Source organism: Anolis sagrei, chromosome 8 (assembly GCF_037176765.1).
Source record: "Anolis sagrei isolate rAnoSag1 chromosome 8, rAnoSag1.mat, whole genome shotgun sequence".
NCBI lineage: Eukaryota > Metazoa > Chordata > Lepidosauria > Squamata > Dactyloidae > Anolis > Anolis sagrei.
Window position 1 is genome coordinate 6,654,183 of NC_090028.1, and position 16,279 is coordinate 6,670,461.

At 40.0% G+C, this 16,279-nt stretch overlaps 1 protein-coding gene across 2 annotated transcripts in view; it reads left to right on the forward strand.

Moving 5' to 3' along the window:
• The first annotated feature begins 3,081 nt into the window (after positions 1-3,081).
• AMFR (autocrine motility factor receptor) overlaps positions 3,082-16,279 on the forward strand; it is a 72,934-nt gene continuing 59,736 nt past the window's right edge. Inside the window, exon 1 of one of the 2 annotated variants that reach the window (XM_060787810.2) lies at positions 3,082-3,580. In XM_060787810.2, the coding sequence (XP_060643793.2) occupies positions 3,323-3,580 (258 nt within the window). In that variant the 5' untranslated portion in view covers positions 3,082-3,322. The remainder of the gene's footprint in view (positions 3,581-16,279) is intronic. The other variant, XM_060787809.2, reaches the window with a different exon arrangement.

The following is a 16,279-nucleotide window of genomic DNA, read 5'->3' on the forward strand; positions in this document are numbered from 1 at the left end:
GTGAATGGAAATAAAGCCTCCATGTCAGATATGACCAACAGTATTTCTGTTGGTCATGTGGATTCTGTGTGGGAAGTTTCACCCAGTTCTATCGTTGCTGGGGTTCAGAATGCTCTTTGGTTGTAGGTGTACTATAAATCCCAGCAACTACAACTCCCGAATGTCAAGATGTGTGTGTGTGAATCATATCTATCTATCTATATCTATGGCTGGATGGCTCTTTGTCAGGAGGGCTTTGATTAGATTTTCTTGCCCTGGTGAAGAGAGTTGGACTGGGTGGCCTTAAAAATTTCCTGTTGGTCATGGGGGTTCTGTGTGAGAAGTTTGCCCCAATTCTGTCATCGATGGGGTTCAGAATGCTCTGTGATTGTAGGTGAACTATAAATCCCAGCAACTACAACTCCCGAATGTCAAGATTCTATTTCCCCCAAACACCAGTGTTCACATTTGGGCATATTGAGTTTTCGTGTAGAGTTTGGTCCAGATCCATCTAAGTCGGGCCAGAACCGTTTAGGTTCAAAACAATCCAAATCAGTCCATTGTGGTCCACTAAAACATCCTTTTCCCAGTTGATCCATTTATTTTCCAAAAGGTCCGGAAGGAGGGGGTGGATCTAATATCATTGGGGAGAGAGTTTCACAGCTGAGGGGCCACCACGGAGAAGGCCCTGTCTCTTGTCCCACAACCGCAAAGGGAGGTGGGACCGAGAGCAGAGCCTCCCCAGAAGATCTTAATGTGGTTTGTAGAGGGAGATATCTTTGGACATAGTGTGATACAATTGCGGTGCCCAGAATTTGATATAGTGTGATTCTACGTGTGGTCACGAAACAGGAAAATTGCATTCAGAGGGCCGTTCGGCTTCTATTTACAAGCCTCCAAATACCCAATGTGTTTTAAAGCCAGGGGCGGATTTTTTTTTTTTAAGTGTCCAAACATTATTTCCAGATTGGAAGAAAACGTGCTCTCAGGGCAGAAAATGAAAGGTCAGGAAATTCCGGTGAGGCGGATGGTTACGTGCCATACATTGCCTTATCTGCCGTAAGTGCTGTCTGTGGTTTGCCAAAACAATCCTGTTCAACCTGAGGTTTGCTCTTGCCAGAGGTGGCTGGAACAATGTCTGGGAAAATCTTAGGAGCTCGACGCAGGGAAACGGGTGGATGTTGCGGGAGATTGGAATCGGCAAAAATTACAGGAATCTTTCAAACGCCTGGGTGTTTTGGAGGTTTTGAGTCAAAGCCCTGTTTTTAGAAGTTATAATAGGCAGATAGATGACAAATAAATAAATGATATGTATTTATGGAGGGATGTTCCTGTATCAGTCTTATTTTTAGCAGTTATAGATATATAATAAGAGATGATAGATAGATAGATAGATAGATAGATAGATAGATAGATAGATAGATAGAGGGATTATTACCTATTATGTAAATGACATAGATAGATATGTAGATAGATAGATAGATAGATAGATAGATAGATAGAGGGATTATCTATTATCTAAATGACAGATAATAAATAGATAGATAGATAGATAGATAGATGATAGATAGGGGGATTATTATCTACTATCTAAATGACAGATAATAGATAGATAGATAGATAGATAGATAGATAGAGGGATTATTTATTATCGAAATGACAGATAATAAATAGATAGATAGATAGATAGATAGATGGATTATTATCTACTATCTAAATGACAGATAATAGATAGATAGATAGATAGATAGATAGATAGAGGGATTATTACCTATTATGTAAATGAAATAACAGATATAGATAGATAGATAGATAGATAGATAGAGGGATTATCTATTATCGAAATGACAGATAATAAATAGATAGATAGACAGACAGATAGATAGTGGGAGTATTATCTATTATCTAAATGACATAATAGATAGATAGATAGATAGATAGATAGATAGATAGATAGAGGGACTATTATCTATTATCTAAATGACAGATAATAGATAGATAGATGTCCTGTTTCCTTCTTTCTTCCCTTTCTGTTCCTGAAGTCGCTTCCTTCCTTCCTTCCCCAATCCTCCTTCCTCCCTTCTTTCTTTCCTTTCTGTTCCTTCCTCCTTTCCCTTCCTTCCTTCCCCAATCCTTCTTCCTCCCTTCTTTCTTTCCTTTCTATTCCTTCCCTTCCTTCCATAATCCTGCTTCCTTTGTTCTTCCCTTTCTGTTCCTTCCTTCTTTCCTTTCCTTCCTTCCCTAATCCTCCTTCCTTTCCTGTCCTTTTCTTCCCTTCCTTCCATAATCCTGCTTCCTTCTTTCTTCCCTTTCTGTTCCTTGATCCTTTCCTTTCCTTCCTTCCCTAATACTCCTTCCTCCTTTCCTGTCCTTTTCTTCCCTTCCTTCCATAATCCCACTTCCTTCGTTCTTCCCTTTGTGTTCCTTCCTCCTTTCCCTTCCTTCCTTCCCCAATCCTCCTTCCTCCCTTTTTTCTTTCCTTTCTATTCCTTCCCTTCCTTCCATAATCCTGCTTCGTTCTTCCCTTTCTGTTCCTTCCTCCTTTCCCTTCCTCCCTTCTTTTTTTCCTTTCTATTCCTTCCTTCCATATTCCTCCTTCCTTTGTTCTTCCCTTTCTTTTCTGTCCTCCTTTCCCTTCCTTCCTTACCCAATCCTCCTTCCTTTTTTCTTTCTATTCCTTCACTTCCTTCCATATTTCTTCCTTCGTTCTTCCCTTTCTGTTCCTTCCTCCTTTCTCTTCTATCCTTCCTTCCCTAACCCTCTTTCCTTCCTTCCTTCTTCCTTTCCTTTCCATTCCTTTCTTCCCTTATCCTCCTTCCTCCCTTCCTCCTTCTCTTCCTTCCCTAATCCTTCCTTTCCCTTCCTTCCCTAATCCTTCCTCCTTTCCTTCCTTCTATCCTGTCCTTTCCTTCCTTCCCTTTCTGTTCCTTCCTCCTTTCCCTTCCTTCCTTAATCCTCCTTCCTCTCTTTCTTATTCCTTCCCTTCCCTAATCTTTCCTTCCTTCCCCAATCCTTCTTCCTCCCTTCTTTCTTTCCTTTCTGTTCCTTCCTCCTTTCCCTTCCTTCCTTCCTTCCCTAATCCTTCCTTCCTTTCCTATCCTCCTTTCCTTCTCCAATCCTCCTCCCTTCCTTCTCTTCCTTCCTCCTCGTCAGCGGCGCCGCTTCCCCGTCACAAGGCCGCATTCCTCCTCCTCCTCCTCCTCCTGCTCTGTCTCTCCGGGGGCGGCGCTCGTTGGCCAGCCGAGCGGGCGGAGGGCGTGGGGAGGCGAGCGCGGGGCTGACCAGGCCCAACAGGCCTGTTTCCTCACAGCCTCCCTCACAGCCTTCTCCCTCACCGCCCGCCATGCCGCTGCTCTTCCTGGAGCGCTTCCCGTGGCCCAGCCTGCGCAGCTACGCCGCCCTCAGCGCCTTGGCCCTCCTGGGCAGCGCCCTCAGCGCCTACCGAGCCCTCCAGGCTGGGGAGGCCGGGGCAGGCGGAGGGGAAGGCGGGCCCGAGGAGCAGGAAAGGCCGCGGCGCCAAGAGGCCTCCTCCGCAGAGACCCCGGGCCCCTCCGCCCTCGACGTCGCCGCGTTCCTCCTCTCCGACAGCCTCTGCGTCTGGGTAAGAAGGACCTCTCTCTCAGCATCCACATCCATCATAGGACCACCATTCAGTATTTGTCATAATAATAATAATAATAATAATACATCTCAATAATAATAATAATAATATTTAATAATAATAACAGCGAATAATAATACATTACAGTAATAACAATAACATTGAATCAAAACAATAACTTTCAGTAGTAATAAGAGATATTGTTATTATTGAATTTTATTAGTACTATAATAATATAATAATACATTTCAATAATAACAATAATAATACATCTCAATAATAATAATAATAACATTTAATAATACTAACAGCTAATAATAGTAATATATTTCAGTAATAATAATATTTAATAATAATAATACTCACAGCTAATAATAATAATATATTTCCAGAATAATAATAGTATATAATAATAGCTAATAATAATACATTTCAATAATAGTATATAATAATAGCTAATAATAATAATACATTTCAAGAATAATAATATTTAATAATAATAACAGCTAATAATAATACATTTCAGTAATAATAATAGTATATAATAATAGCTAATAATAATACATTTCAAGAATAATAATATTTAATAATAATACTAACAGCTAAAAATAATAATACATTTCAATAATAACAATAACATTGAACCAAAACAATAACTTTCAGAAGTAATAAGAGATATTGTTATTATTGAAATGTATTAGTACTATAATAATATAATAATACATTTCAATAATAACAATAACATTGAATCAAAACAATAACTTTCAGTAATGATAATAGATATTGTTATTATTGAAATGTATTAGTACTATAATAATATCTACTATTATTAATGAAAGTTTTTGCTATTACTGAATGTTATTGTTATTATTGAAATGTACTATAATAATAATATTTAATAATACTAACAGCTAATAATAATACCTTTAAATAATTACAATAAAATTGAGTAATAGCAAAAACTTTCATTAATAATAATAGATATTATTATTACAGTACGAATACATTTCAATAATAACAATAACATTGAATCAAAACAATAACTTTCAATAGTAATAATAGATATTGTTATTATTAAAATGTATTAGTACTATAATAATAATATTTAATAATACTAACAGCTAATAATAATACCTTTCAATAATAATAACATTCACTAATAGCAATAACTTTCATTAATAATAGTAGATATTATTATTATTATACGAATACATTTCAATAATAACAATAACATTGAATAATAACAATAACTTTCAGTAATAATAATAGACTTTAATACTAATAGTACAATTTAATATTTACAATATAATAATACATTTCAGTCATCATAATAATTGTTTATAATAATACATTTCAATAATAACAATGACATTGAATCAAAACAATAACTTTCAGTGGTAATAATAGATACTGTTATTATTGAAATGTATTAGTACTATAATAATAATATTTAATAATACTAACAGCTAATAATAATACCTTTCAATAATAACAATAACATTCAGTAATAGCAATAACTTTCATTAATAATAATAGATATTATTATTATAGTACGAATACATTTCAATAATAACAATAACATTGAACCAAAACAATAACTTTCAGTAGTAATAAGAGATATTGTATTGTCGAAGGCTTTCATGGCTGGAATCACTAGGTTCTTGTGGGTTTTTTCGGGCTATAGAGCCATGTTCTAGAGGCATTTCTAGATGCAGGCGAAACGTCAGGAGAAATGCCTCTGGAACATGGCTCTATAGCCCGAAAAAACCCACAAGAACCTAATAAGAGATATTGTTATTATTGAAATGTATTAGTACTGTAATAATAATATTTAATAATACTAACAGCTAATAATAATACCTTTCAATAATAACAATAAAATTGAGAAATAGCAATAACTTTCATTAATAATAATAGATATTATTCATTTCTTGTGAGTTTTTTCGGGCTATATGGCCATGTTCTAGAAGCATTTCTCCTGACGTTTCGCTTGCATCTATGGCAAGCTTCCTCAGAGGTGAGGTTTGCTGGAGCTAGGAAAAAAGGGTTTTTTTTAATAGATATTATTATTATAGTACAAATACATTTCAATAATAACAATAAAATTGAATAATAAGGGGATGGGACCGAGAGCAGGGCCTCCCCAGTAGACCTTAAGGCTCTAGTTGACTCATAAGGGAAGATATGTTTGGACAGGCATTACAATATAATGGTGTAGTACAATATAATAATATATAATACTGATATTGTACTATGCTAATAATATAATATATTGTATGTATATATATCTTGTACTATGAGTACTATGCTAATAATATAATATATTGTATGTATATATATCTTGTATGCTGCTCTGAGTCCCCTTTGGGGTGAGAAAGGCAGTATATAAATGTTGTAAATAAATAATACAGTTAAAACATATAAATACAATAATGCAAATTAAAAACTGATGTCACTGGGGAGGGAGTTCCATGGCTAAGGGGCCACCACTGAGAAGGTCCTGTCTCTCACATTTGCAAAGGGGATGGGACTGAGAGCAGGGCCTCCCCAACAGATCTTAAGGGAAGATGTGTTTGGACAGGCAAGTTGGACCAGAACCATTTAGGGCTTTATAGGTCAAAGCCAACATTTTGAATTGTACTCAGTAGCAAACTGGCAGCCAGTGGAGCTGACGTAACAGGGGTGTTGTACACTCCCTGTACACCACTCCAGTGAGAACTCTGGTTACTGCTTGTTGGACTGCTTGGATCTTCTGGACAGTCTTCAAAGGCAGCCCCACATAAAGCACAATGCAGTAGTCTATTCGAGATGTAAAAAGAGCATGGACCACCATGGTCAAGTCTGGCTTCTCAAACTATGGGTGCAACTGACGTAGAAATTTTAATTGTGCCAAAGCTCCCTTGGCCACCGCCGAAACCCGGGGTTCCAGGCTCAGCAATGAGTCCAGGAGAACTCCCAAGTTCAAGGGGAGTGTAACCCCGTCCAGAACAGGCTGTAACCTTATTTATTTATTTATTTACAATGTTTATATGCAGCCTTTCTCATCCCGAAGGCGACTCAAAGTGGCTTACAAGGTATATATACATAGTAAAGGTAAAGGTTGTCCCCTGACATTAAGTCCAGTTGTGTCTGATTCTGGAGATTGGAGCTCATCTCAATTTCTAAGCCGAAGAGCCGGCGTTGTCCATAGACACCTCCAAGGTCATGTGGCCAGCATGACTTCATGGAGCACTGTTACCTTCCCGCCGGAGCGGTACCTGTTGATCTACTCACATTTGCATATTTTGGAACTACTAGGTTGGCAGAAGCTAGGGCTGACAACGGAAGCTCACACCGCTCCCCAGGATCGAACCTGTGACCTTTCGGTCAACAAGCTCAGCAGCTCAGCGCTTTAACCCACTGTGCTACTGGGGGCTCCACATATATACATACAACTAGCCGTCCCCTGCCACGTGTTGCTGTGGCCCAGTCTGGTGATCTGGAAAATAAAGTAATGGTTTCTAATCTATGTGATTTCTTTATCTTGTGGGTAAACAGTATTTCTTGTTCTTTCTTTGTAAGTGTTGATGTGGAGAGTGTCTAGTTTGCCTACTCTGGAACATGCAACATATTGTTGTCCTTCTTTAGGGGTCCCTTTCAAATCTATGATACTATATCTCTCTGTGTGTAAATCATATCTATCTATTTATATCTATGGCTGAATGGCTCTTTGTCAGGAGGGCTTTGATTAGATTTTCTTGCCCTGGTAGAGTTGGACTGGATGGCCTTAAGTATTTTCTGATGGTCATGGGGGTTCTGTGTAGGAAATTTGCCCCAATTCTGTCGTCGGTGGGGTTCAGAATGCTCTTTGATTGTAGGTAAACTATACATCCCAGCAACTACAACTCCCAAATGTCTAGGTCTATTTTCCCCAAACTCCATCTGTGTTCATATTTGGGCATATGGAATATTTGTGCCAAGTTTGGTCCAGATCCATCATTGTTTGAGTCCACAGTGCTCTCTGGATGTAGGTGAACTACAACTCCCAAACTCAAGGTCAATGCCCACCAAACCCTTCTAGTGTTTTCTGTTTCTCATGGGAGTCTGTGTGTCACCTTTAGATCAATTCCCTCGTTGATGGAATTCAGAATGCTCTTTGATTGTAGGTGAACTATAAATCCCAGCAACTACAACTCCCATATGACAAAATCCATTTTTTTGAGTGAAGGACATACATTGGGTTGTTAGCTGTCTCGTGTCCAAATTTGGTGTCAATTCTCCCAGTGGTTTTTGAGTTATGTTAATCCCACAAACGACCATTACATTTTTATTTATATAGATTATTAGCATAGTACAATATCAGTATTAAATATTACTATATTGAACTATATCATTATATTGTAATATTATTAGTAATATTACTTGTAATATAAATATATAATTATAATATCCTATTATTATTATTAATATTATATTGCATTACATTATAATATTATAAATATTATATGTATATACAATATATTATTGTATATTATTATATACAATATATTATTGTATATATCATGCCCTGTTTGGCCTTGCGACTGACCAGGAGGATCTCTGTTTTGTCTGGATTTAATTTCAATTTTTTTGCCCTCATCCAGACTGTCACAGCTGCCAAGCACCAGTTCAGGACTTGAACAGCCTCTTAAGCAGCAGGTGGAAAGGAGCGATAGAGTTGGATGTCATCTGCATACAGATGACATCGAACTCCAAAACTCCGAATGATCTCTCGCAGCTTCTTCATGTAGATGTTAAACAACATGGGGAACAATACTGAGCCCTGCAGGACCCCACAAGATAAAGGCTGTGGGGCCAAGCAGGTGTTCTCAAATAATATGCTGTGTCCAGGTTGGTGCATCAGGTGCTCTGCTATGGCTGACTTCTCTGGTTGAGTTAGTCTGCAGTGCCTTTCATGTTCCTTGATTCATGTTTGGGCACATAAGGAACAAAGTGTACATCTTCTATATATATATATAAATGCTCTGTGCATAATGAGTACCCTAAAAACAAAAGAACCAATGAATGTAATTACACCAAATTTGGCAACAAAACGTCTCACAACACAAGGAGTGACCATCACTCAAAAAATTATGATTTTGTCATTTGGGAGTTGTAGTTGCTGGGATTTATTAAAAAAGGTAAATGTTGTCCCCTGACATTAAGTCCAGTCATGTCTGACTCTGGGGTGTGGTGCTCATCTCCATTTCTAAGCCGAAGAGCCGGCGTTGTCCATAGACACCTCCAAGGTCATGAGGCCAGCATGACCGCATGGAGCGCCATTACCTTCCTGCCGGAGCGATACCTATTGATCTACTCACATTTGCATGTTTTCGAACTGCTAGGTTGGCAGAAGCCAGGGCTGACAGCGGAAGCTCACGCCGCTCCCTGGAATCGAACCTGCGACCAGGGGCGGCTCAACCATTATGCAAAGTAAGCCTTTGCAGTATAGTTGATTTTGCCTAGGGGCACTCTTGAGGCGCTCTTGGGGGGGAAATAGACCTTGACATATGTGAGTTGTAGTTACTGGGATGTATAGTTCACCTACAATCAAAGAGCATTCTGAACTCCACCAATGACGGAATTGAACCAAATATGGCACACAGAACTCCAACAACAAACAGAAAATATATATCAGTGATTGGTTGGGGGGAGGGCAAAATACTGTTTACTTACTGTTGAAAATTACCTAGGGCTGCCTGTGCCCAGGGGCTCTCTTGAGGTGCTCTTGGGGGGAAATAGACCTTGACATATGCGAGTTGTAGTTACTGGGATGTATAGTTCACCTACAATCAAAGAGCATTCTGAACTCCACCAATGACGGAATTCAACCAAATATGGCACACAGAACTCCCACGATGAACAGAAAAAATATATATCAGTGATTGATTGGGGAGGAGGGGTGCCAAAATACTGTTTGCTTACTGTTGAAAATTACCTAGGGCCGCCTCTGCCTGCGACCTTTTGGTCAACAACTCAGCAGCTCAGTGCTTTAACCCACTGCACCACCGGGGGGCCCCGCTGGGATTTATAGTTCATTTATAATCAAAGAGCATTCTGGACTCCATCAACGATGGAATTGAACCAAACTTGGCACACAGGACTCCCCTGATGAACAGAAAACACTAGAAGGGTTTTGGTGGGCATTGACCTTGAGTTTTGAAGTTGTAGTTCACCTACATCCAGAGAGCGCTGTGGACTCAAACAATGATGGATCTGGACCAAACTTGACACGAATACTCAATATACCCAAATATAAACACAGATGGAGTTTGAGGGAAATAGACCTTGACATGTGTGAGTTGAAGTTACTGGGATTTATAGCTCACACACAATCAAGGAGCGTTCTGAACCCCACCAATGACGGAATTGGGACAAACTCCCCACACAGAACCCTCATGACCAACAGAAAATACTTTGTTTTCTGGTGGTCTTTGGCAACCCATCTGACACCCCCTCGCAACCCCAAACCCCAGGTTAAGAAATGCTGCCTTACGGCCATCCAGTCCAACTCCCTTCACCAGGGCAAGAAGACATAATCAAAGCCCTACTGACAAAGAGCCATCCAGCCATTCACACACACACATATATGTATATGACAGATGCAGTATCAAAGATTTGAAAGGGACCCCTAAAGAAGGACAATGATATGTTGCATGTTCCAGAGTAGGGAAACCAGTCATCAACACTGGCAAAGAAACAGCAAGAAATACTGTTTACCCACAAGCAGAAAGACATTACATATATTAGAAACGAACACTTTCTCATTACTTTATTTTCAGATCAACAGACTGGTCCACAGCAATGCGTGGCAGGGGACTGCTAGTTTGATGCAAAAGTTTTTTTTTTAATTAATTGAACAGTTCCACTAAAAATCACAAAAAGCACAGCAAAAGGATAAAAAACATAGAATGCTCCATTAAAAAGTCCTACCTTCACAATCACTATTTTACTTGCCTTTTGTATGTTACAATACGATCGGCTGGAGTGGGACATGACTGTTTCCCTGCTTTGTTTATTGCTTTGTTTACTGCAAACATGCCACTTTGACCCCATGTTGACTCTTTGGGTTTCTCTAGCCTTCCTTTATCATCCTCCCAATGCCATTCCTGCTGCAAAATTTTAACCAGAGCAAGGACAAAGAGGGGGGAAAAAGAGGGGTCTAAGGGTACAAATCATCTAATGAAAATTAAACTTTGGCCGGGGTGGTCCATGCCTTGGTCACCTCTAGATTGGATTACTGTAATGCGCTCTACGTAGGGCTGCCCTTGGAAACGGCTCGGAAATTCCAACTGGTCCAACGGGCAGCAGCCAGGATGTTAACTGGTGCTCCTTACAGAGAGAGGTCAACCCTCCTGTTCAAGGAGCTCCACTGGCTGCCGTTTATTTTCCGAGCCCAATTTAAGGTGCAGGTGCTTACTTAAAAAGCCCTGAACGGTTTGGGACCACCCTACCTGCGTGACCACATCTCCGTCTACGAACCCACACGTTCACTTCGGTCATCTGGAGAGGCCCTGCTTGTGATCCTGCCCGCGTCGCAAGCGCGCTTGGTGGGGACTCGAGACAGGGCCTTTTCTGTGGTGGCCCCCCGACTCTGGAACGCCCTCCCAAGAGATCTTAGACAGGCCCCTACACTGGCAGTCTTCAGAAAGAACTTGAAGACCTGGCTGTTCCGATGTGCCTTCTCAGATTAGGAACCTCCAATACCAAGTCCTAGAAGCACTTTAGTAGACCTAAGATCACTACACACTGCACACTGCACTTACTTTATAGTCCTACATACCTCCTGCCACATCAGCACTTTTAATCTTGTACCCATTACTCTGGCCTGGCCCAGTTTTATAGTGTCTCGATGTATTGTTTATTGTTGTTGTTTATTCTGCTTAACTGTTTTTAATTTGCTTTAGGTATTGTATTGTTGTGTTGTGTTTTGAGGCCTTGGCCTATGTAAGCCCCATCGAGTCCTTCGGGAGATGCTAGCGGGGTACAAATAAAGATAATAATAATAATAATAATAATAATAATAACTTTGATGTCAGAGACTTTGTCACCTGAAATATGCTTGTAATTGCTCAGTTTTTAAAAACTCAGTTCTTTTAAGATCTCAAACCACTGCTGATTCTGTTTAGTAGGGCTGGGTAACCACGGAAAAATTTGTTTCTAAACTCGATTCGTTTCCAGGGGGCGCTAGCGTTTCCAAATTCTAAATACTTCCGAAATTTTGAGATTTCAAAATTTCGTTATTTACGAAATTTTGTTAATTTCGAATCGATTTGTTAATGGCGGACACAATTGCGCAATATACTAAAAAAACCTCCAAATGGGACAGGGGGAACTTCTGAAGCTTCCCTCTCCCTCTGTTGTTGACTGTTGGTGTGATAATTTATTTTTTATCACTGATAAAACAAACAACAACTATAAAACTTGCCCCAGACATACGGAAATAATTACAAAACAATTTCGAAACAATTTTGAACCAATTACGAGACAATACGAAATAAATTGGAAAAATTGTTTCGATTTTTATTTACTCCTCACAGTAGTCCTGCATGTTTCAATATTGGATCGTAAGCTGATTTAAATACGAATTAATAACGAATTATGAAATTAACGAACGAAACCGCCCAGTCTACTGTTTAGTAGTTTTTTTTCGTGCAAAAAGGTTTTTTTCCTGCGTGATGTTTGTCTTGTATGTTTACATGCTTAGGCTATCATTTAGTATGGTAGTGCAGCAAAAAAAAGAAAAGAAAAAAAAGAATGCAAGATCTTCTTTTGTGGTGGGCGCAGAAGAAAAGTTAAGGGTTGTTTGTACTACTTAATACGTTTATTTTCCTGGATGGTACTAGTAGAGTGGAGTCATTGCTGCAGGGTTGGCTGGCATTAATAGCTATGCAGCCTGATGGGTGTTCGGTTACTAAACACTAGGAGTATGCTTGTTTTTACGTAGCTCATGTTTGTCCCAATTGCTTTGGGAGGAAGGTACAGGGTTCACCTAGGTCTAGCTGGCTGTCTTGCCTCCTGAGGCAAACATGCAAAAAAGGGTTGGCGTAGTACTGTGTTTTCATTGGATTGCTGTAGGGCAATGGAGTTGTTAGTAGGTTACCTCTTTCCAAATATCTAGTACTAGCCGTCCCCTGCCACACGTTGCTGTGGCCCAGTCTGGTGATCTGGAAAATAAAGTAACGAGAAAGCATTGGTTTCTAATATATGCAATTTTTTCTGCTTGTGGGTAAACTTGTTGTTTTATGCTTGTTGTTTCTTTGTCAGTGTTGATGTGGAGATTGTCTGGTTTGCCTACTTTGGGATATGTAAAATATTATTGTTCTTCCTTAGGGATCACTTTCAAATCTATGATACTATATCTTTCTTATATATCTTATATATATATATATATCTTATATATCTTGGACTGCGAGAAGATCCAACCAGTCCATCCTCCAGGAAATAAAGCCCGACTGCTCACTGGAGGAAAAGATACTAGAGACAAAGTTGAAGTCCTTTGGCCACATCATGAGGAGACAGCAAAGCCTAGAGAAGACAATGATGCTGGGGAAAGTGGAAGGCAAAAGGAAGAGGGGCCGACCAAGGGCAAGATGGATGGATGGCATCCTTGAAGTGACTGGACTGACCTTGAGGGAGCTGGGGGTGGTAACGGCCGACAGGGAGCTCTGGCGTGGGCTGGTCCATGAGGTCACGAAGAGTCGGAGACGACTGAACGAATGAACAACAACAACAACATATCTTTCTGTGTGTGAATCATATCTATCTATATTTATGGCTGGACGGCTCTTTGTCGGGAAGGCTTTGATTACGTTTTCTTGCCCTGGTGAAGGGAGTTGGACTGCATGTCCTTGAGTATTTTCTGTTGGTCATGTGGGTTCTGTGTGGGAAGTTTGCCCCAATTCTGTTGTTGGTGGGTTTCAGAACGCTCTTTGATTGAACTATAAATCCCAGTAACTACAACTCCCAAATGTCAAGGTATATTCCCCCCAAACACCATCTCTGTTAATATTTGGGCATATGGAATATTTGTGCCAAATTTGGTCCAGATCCATCATTGTTTGGGTCCACAGTGCTCTCTGGTTGTAGGTGAACTACAACTCCCAAACTCAAGGTCAATTCCCACCAAACCCTTCTGGTGTTTTCTGTTGGTCATGGGAGTCCTGTGTGCCGCGTTTGGTTCAATTCTATCATGCTATTTGATTGTAGGTGAACTATAAATCCCAGCAACTACAACTCCCAAAAGACAAAATCCAATTTTTTTGAATCAAGGACATACATTGGGTTGTTAGGCGTCTTGTGTCCAAATTTGGTGTCAATTCGTCCAGTGGGTTCTGAGTTCTGTTATAACCACAACCGAACATTACATTTTTATTTATATAGATGTTGCCGGAAAGAGAGATGGAGGGAAAAACATTGTGCAAAATTATAGTTGTTACATCTAATTCTTCATCTCTATTACCCTTACACACATTAAGTATTGAAATATTACAAATTTGATAGATCCTCTATAAAGGGTACTAGCTGTCCCTTGCCAGGCGTTGCTGTGACCAAGTCTGGTGAGCTGGAAAATAAAGTAATGAGAAAAAAAATGGTTTCTAATACATATAATTTCTTTATGCTTGTGGGTAAACAGTACTTCTTGTTGTTTCTTTGTCAGTGTTGATGTCGAGATTGTCTGGTTTGCCTACTCTGAAACATGGAACATATGATTGTCCTTTTTTGGGGGTCCCTTTTAAATCTATGATATTCTATCTGTCATATTTCTGTGTGTGTGAAGCATATACATATATCTCTCTATATCTATGGCTGGATGGCTCTTTGTCAGGAAGGCTTTGATTATGATTTCTTGCCCTGGTGAAGGGAAGTGGGCTGGATGGCCTTTAGGCAGCATTTCTCAACCTGGGGGTTGGGACCCCTGGGGGGAGATCACGAGGGAGTGTCAGAAGGGTTGCCAAAGACCACCAAAAATACAGTATTTTCTGTTGGTTGTGTGGGTTCTATGTGGGAGGTTTGGCCCAATTCTATCGTTGGTGGGATTCTGAATGCTCTTTGATTGTTGTATAAATCCCAGCAACTACAACTCCCAAATGTCAAGGTGTATTTCCCCCAAACTCCATCTGTGTTCATATTTGGGCATATGGAGTATTTGTGCCAAGTTTGGTCCAGATCCATCATTGTTTGAGTCCACAATGCTCTCTGGGTGTAGGTAAACTATAATTCCAAAACTCAAGGTCAATGCCCACCAAACCCTTCTACTATTTTCTGTTGGTCTTGGAAGTCCTGTGTGAATTCCATCATTGGTGGAGTTCAGAAGGCGCTTTGATTGTAGGTGAACTGCAACTACAAATCCCAAATGACAAAATCAAAATTTTTTTTAGTGATGGTCACTCCTTGGGTAAATAGGTGTCTTGTGTCCAAATTTGGCGGAAATTCGTCCAGTGGTTTTTGAGTTCTGTTAATCCCACAAACGAACATTACATTGTATTGTCGAAGGCTTTCATGGCTGGAATCACTAGGTTCTCGTGGGTTTTTTCGGGCTATAGGGCCATGTTCTAGAGGCATTTCTCCTGACGTTTTGCCTGCATCTATGGCAAGCATCCTCAGAGGAAGTGAGCATCCTCACTACCTCTGAGGATGCTTGCCATAGATGCAGGCGAAACGTCAGGAGAAATGCCTCTAGAATATTACATTTTTATTTATATAGACTAACCATCCCCTGCCAGACGTTGCTGTGGCCCCGTCTGTGCATATGTGTTTTGTCTGTGTATATGTGTGTATATGTGTATATAAGTGGTTTTGCGCATGTGTTGTCATGTATTTTTTTTTTTGGTTTTTTAAGTCTCTTCCGCTGTGTTTTTCAGTGTTTTTATGAGTGATGGTCACTCGTTGGCTTGATAGATGTATTGTGTCCAAATTTGATGTCAGTTCATCCAGTGGTTTTTGAGTTATGTTAATCCCACAAACTAACATTACATTTTGGGCAAACCCAGGCTCGGGGGCCAGATGTGGCCTCTTGGGCTCTTTTCTCATGTCCTCCTCTCTCTCACCATCCTATCCTTCCTTCTTTCTCTCTTTCCTTTCTCCTTCCCTCCCTCCCTTTCTTCCTTACCTTCTTCTTTCTTTCTTCCACCTTCCCTCCTTCCTTCCCTTCCACCCATTCGTCCTTCCTTCCTTCCTTCCTTCCTTCCTTCCTTCCTTCCTTCCTTCCTTCCTTCCTTCCTTCCTTCCTTTTTGTGTGTCATTTTCCAGTGATCCGGACACTGAATGCATCCGTCTCATAATCTTTACCATTTTGCAATAATACACCAGTGCTTTTGCAGCTACAAACTTCAGAGATATATGCATATAAAGGCACCGGAAATAGCGAGAGCAAGGTGTCAGTGGTATATAAATAGTTCTCGTTGTGCTTCCTCGTTGAGCCGTCCCAGTAATAGCAACACTCAGAGTCTAAGAATCTTACTTTGCCTGTTTCCTGTGATTTAAATAAGTTACAATAGGCAGCAATTGCTGCTTTCTCTGTTACGTAACCGACTCGTCTGTCCTGCACTATGACTGGCAGGCAATAATAATGCTCACGAAGGACCATCTGTATCTGGATAGCAAATGATATTCCATACAACAGGGAGGAAATCCTTGGCAAAGGGATCCTAGTTATCTCTAGGGCTTTGGGATCTCAGT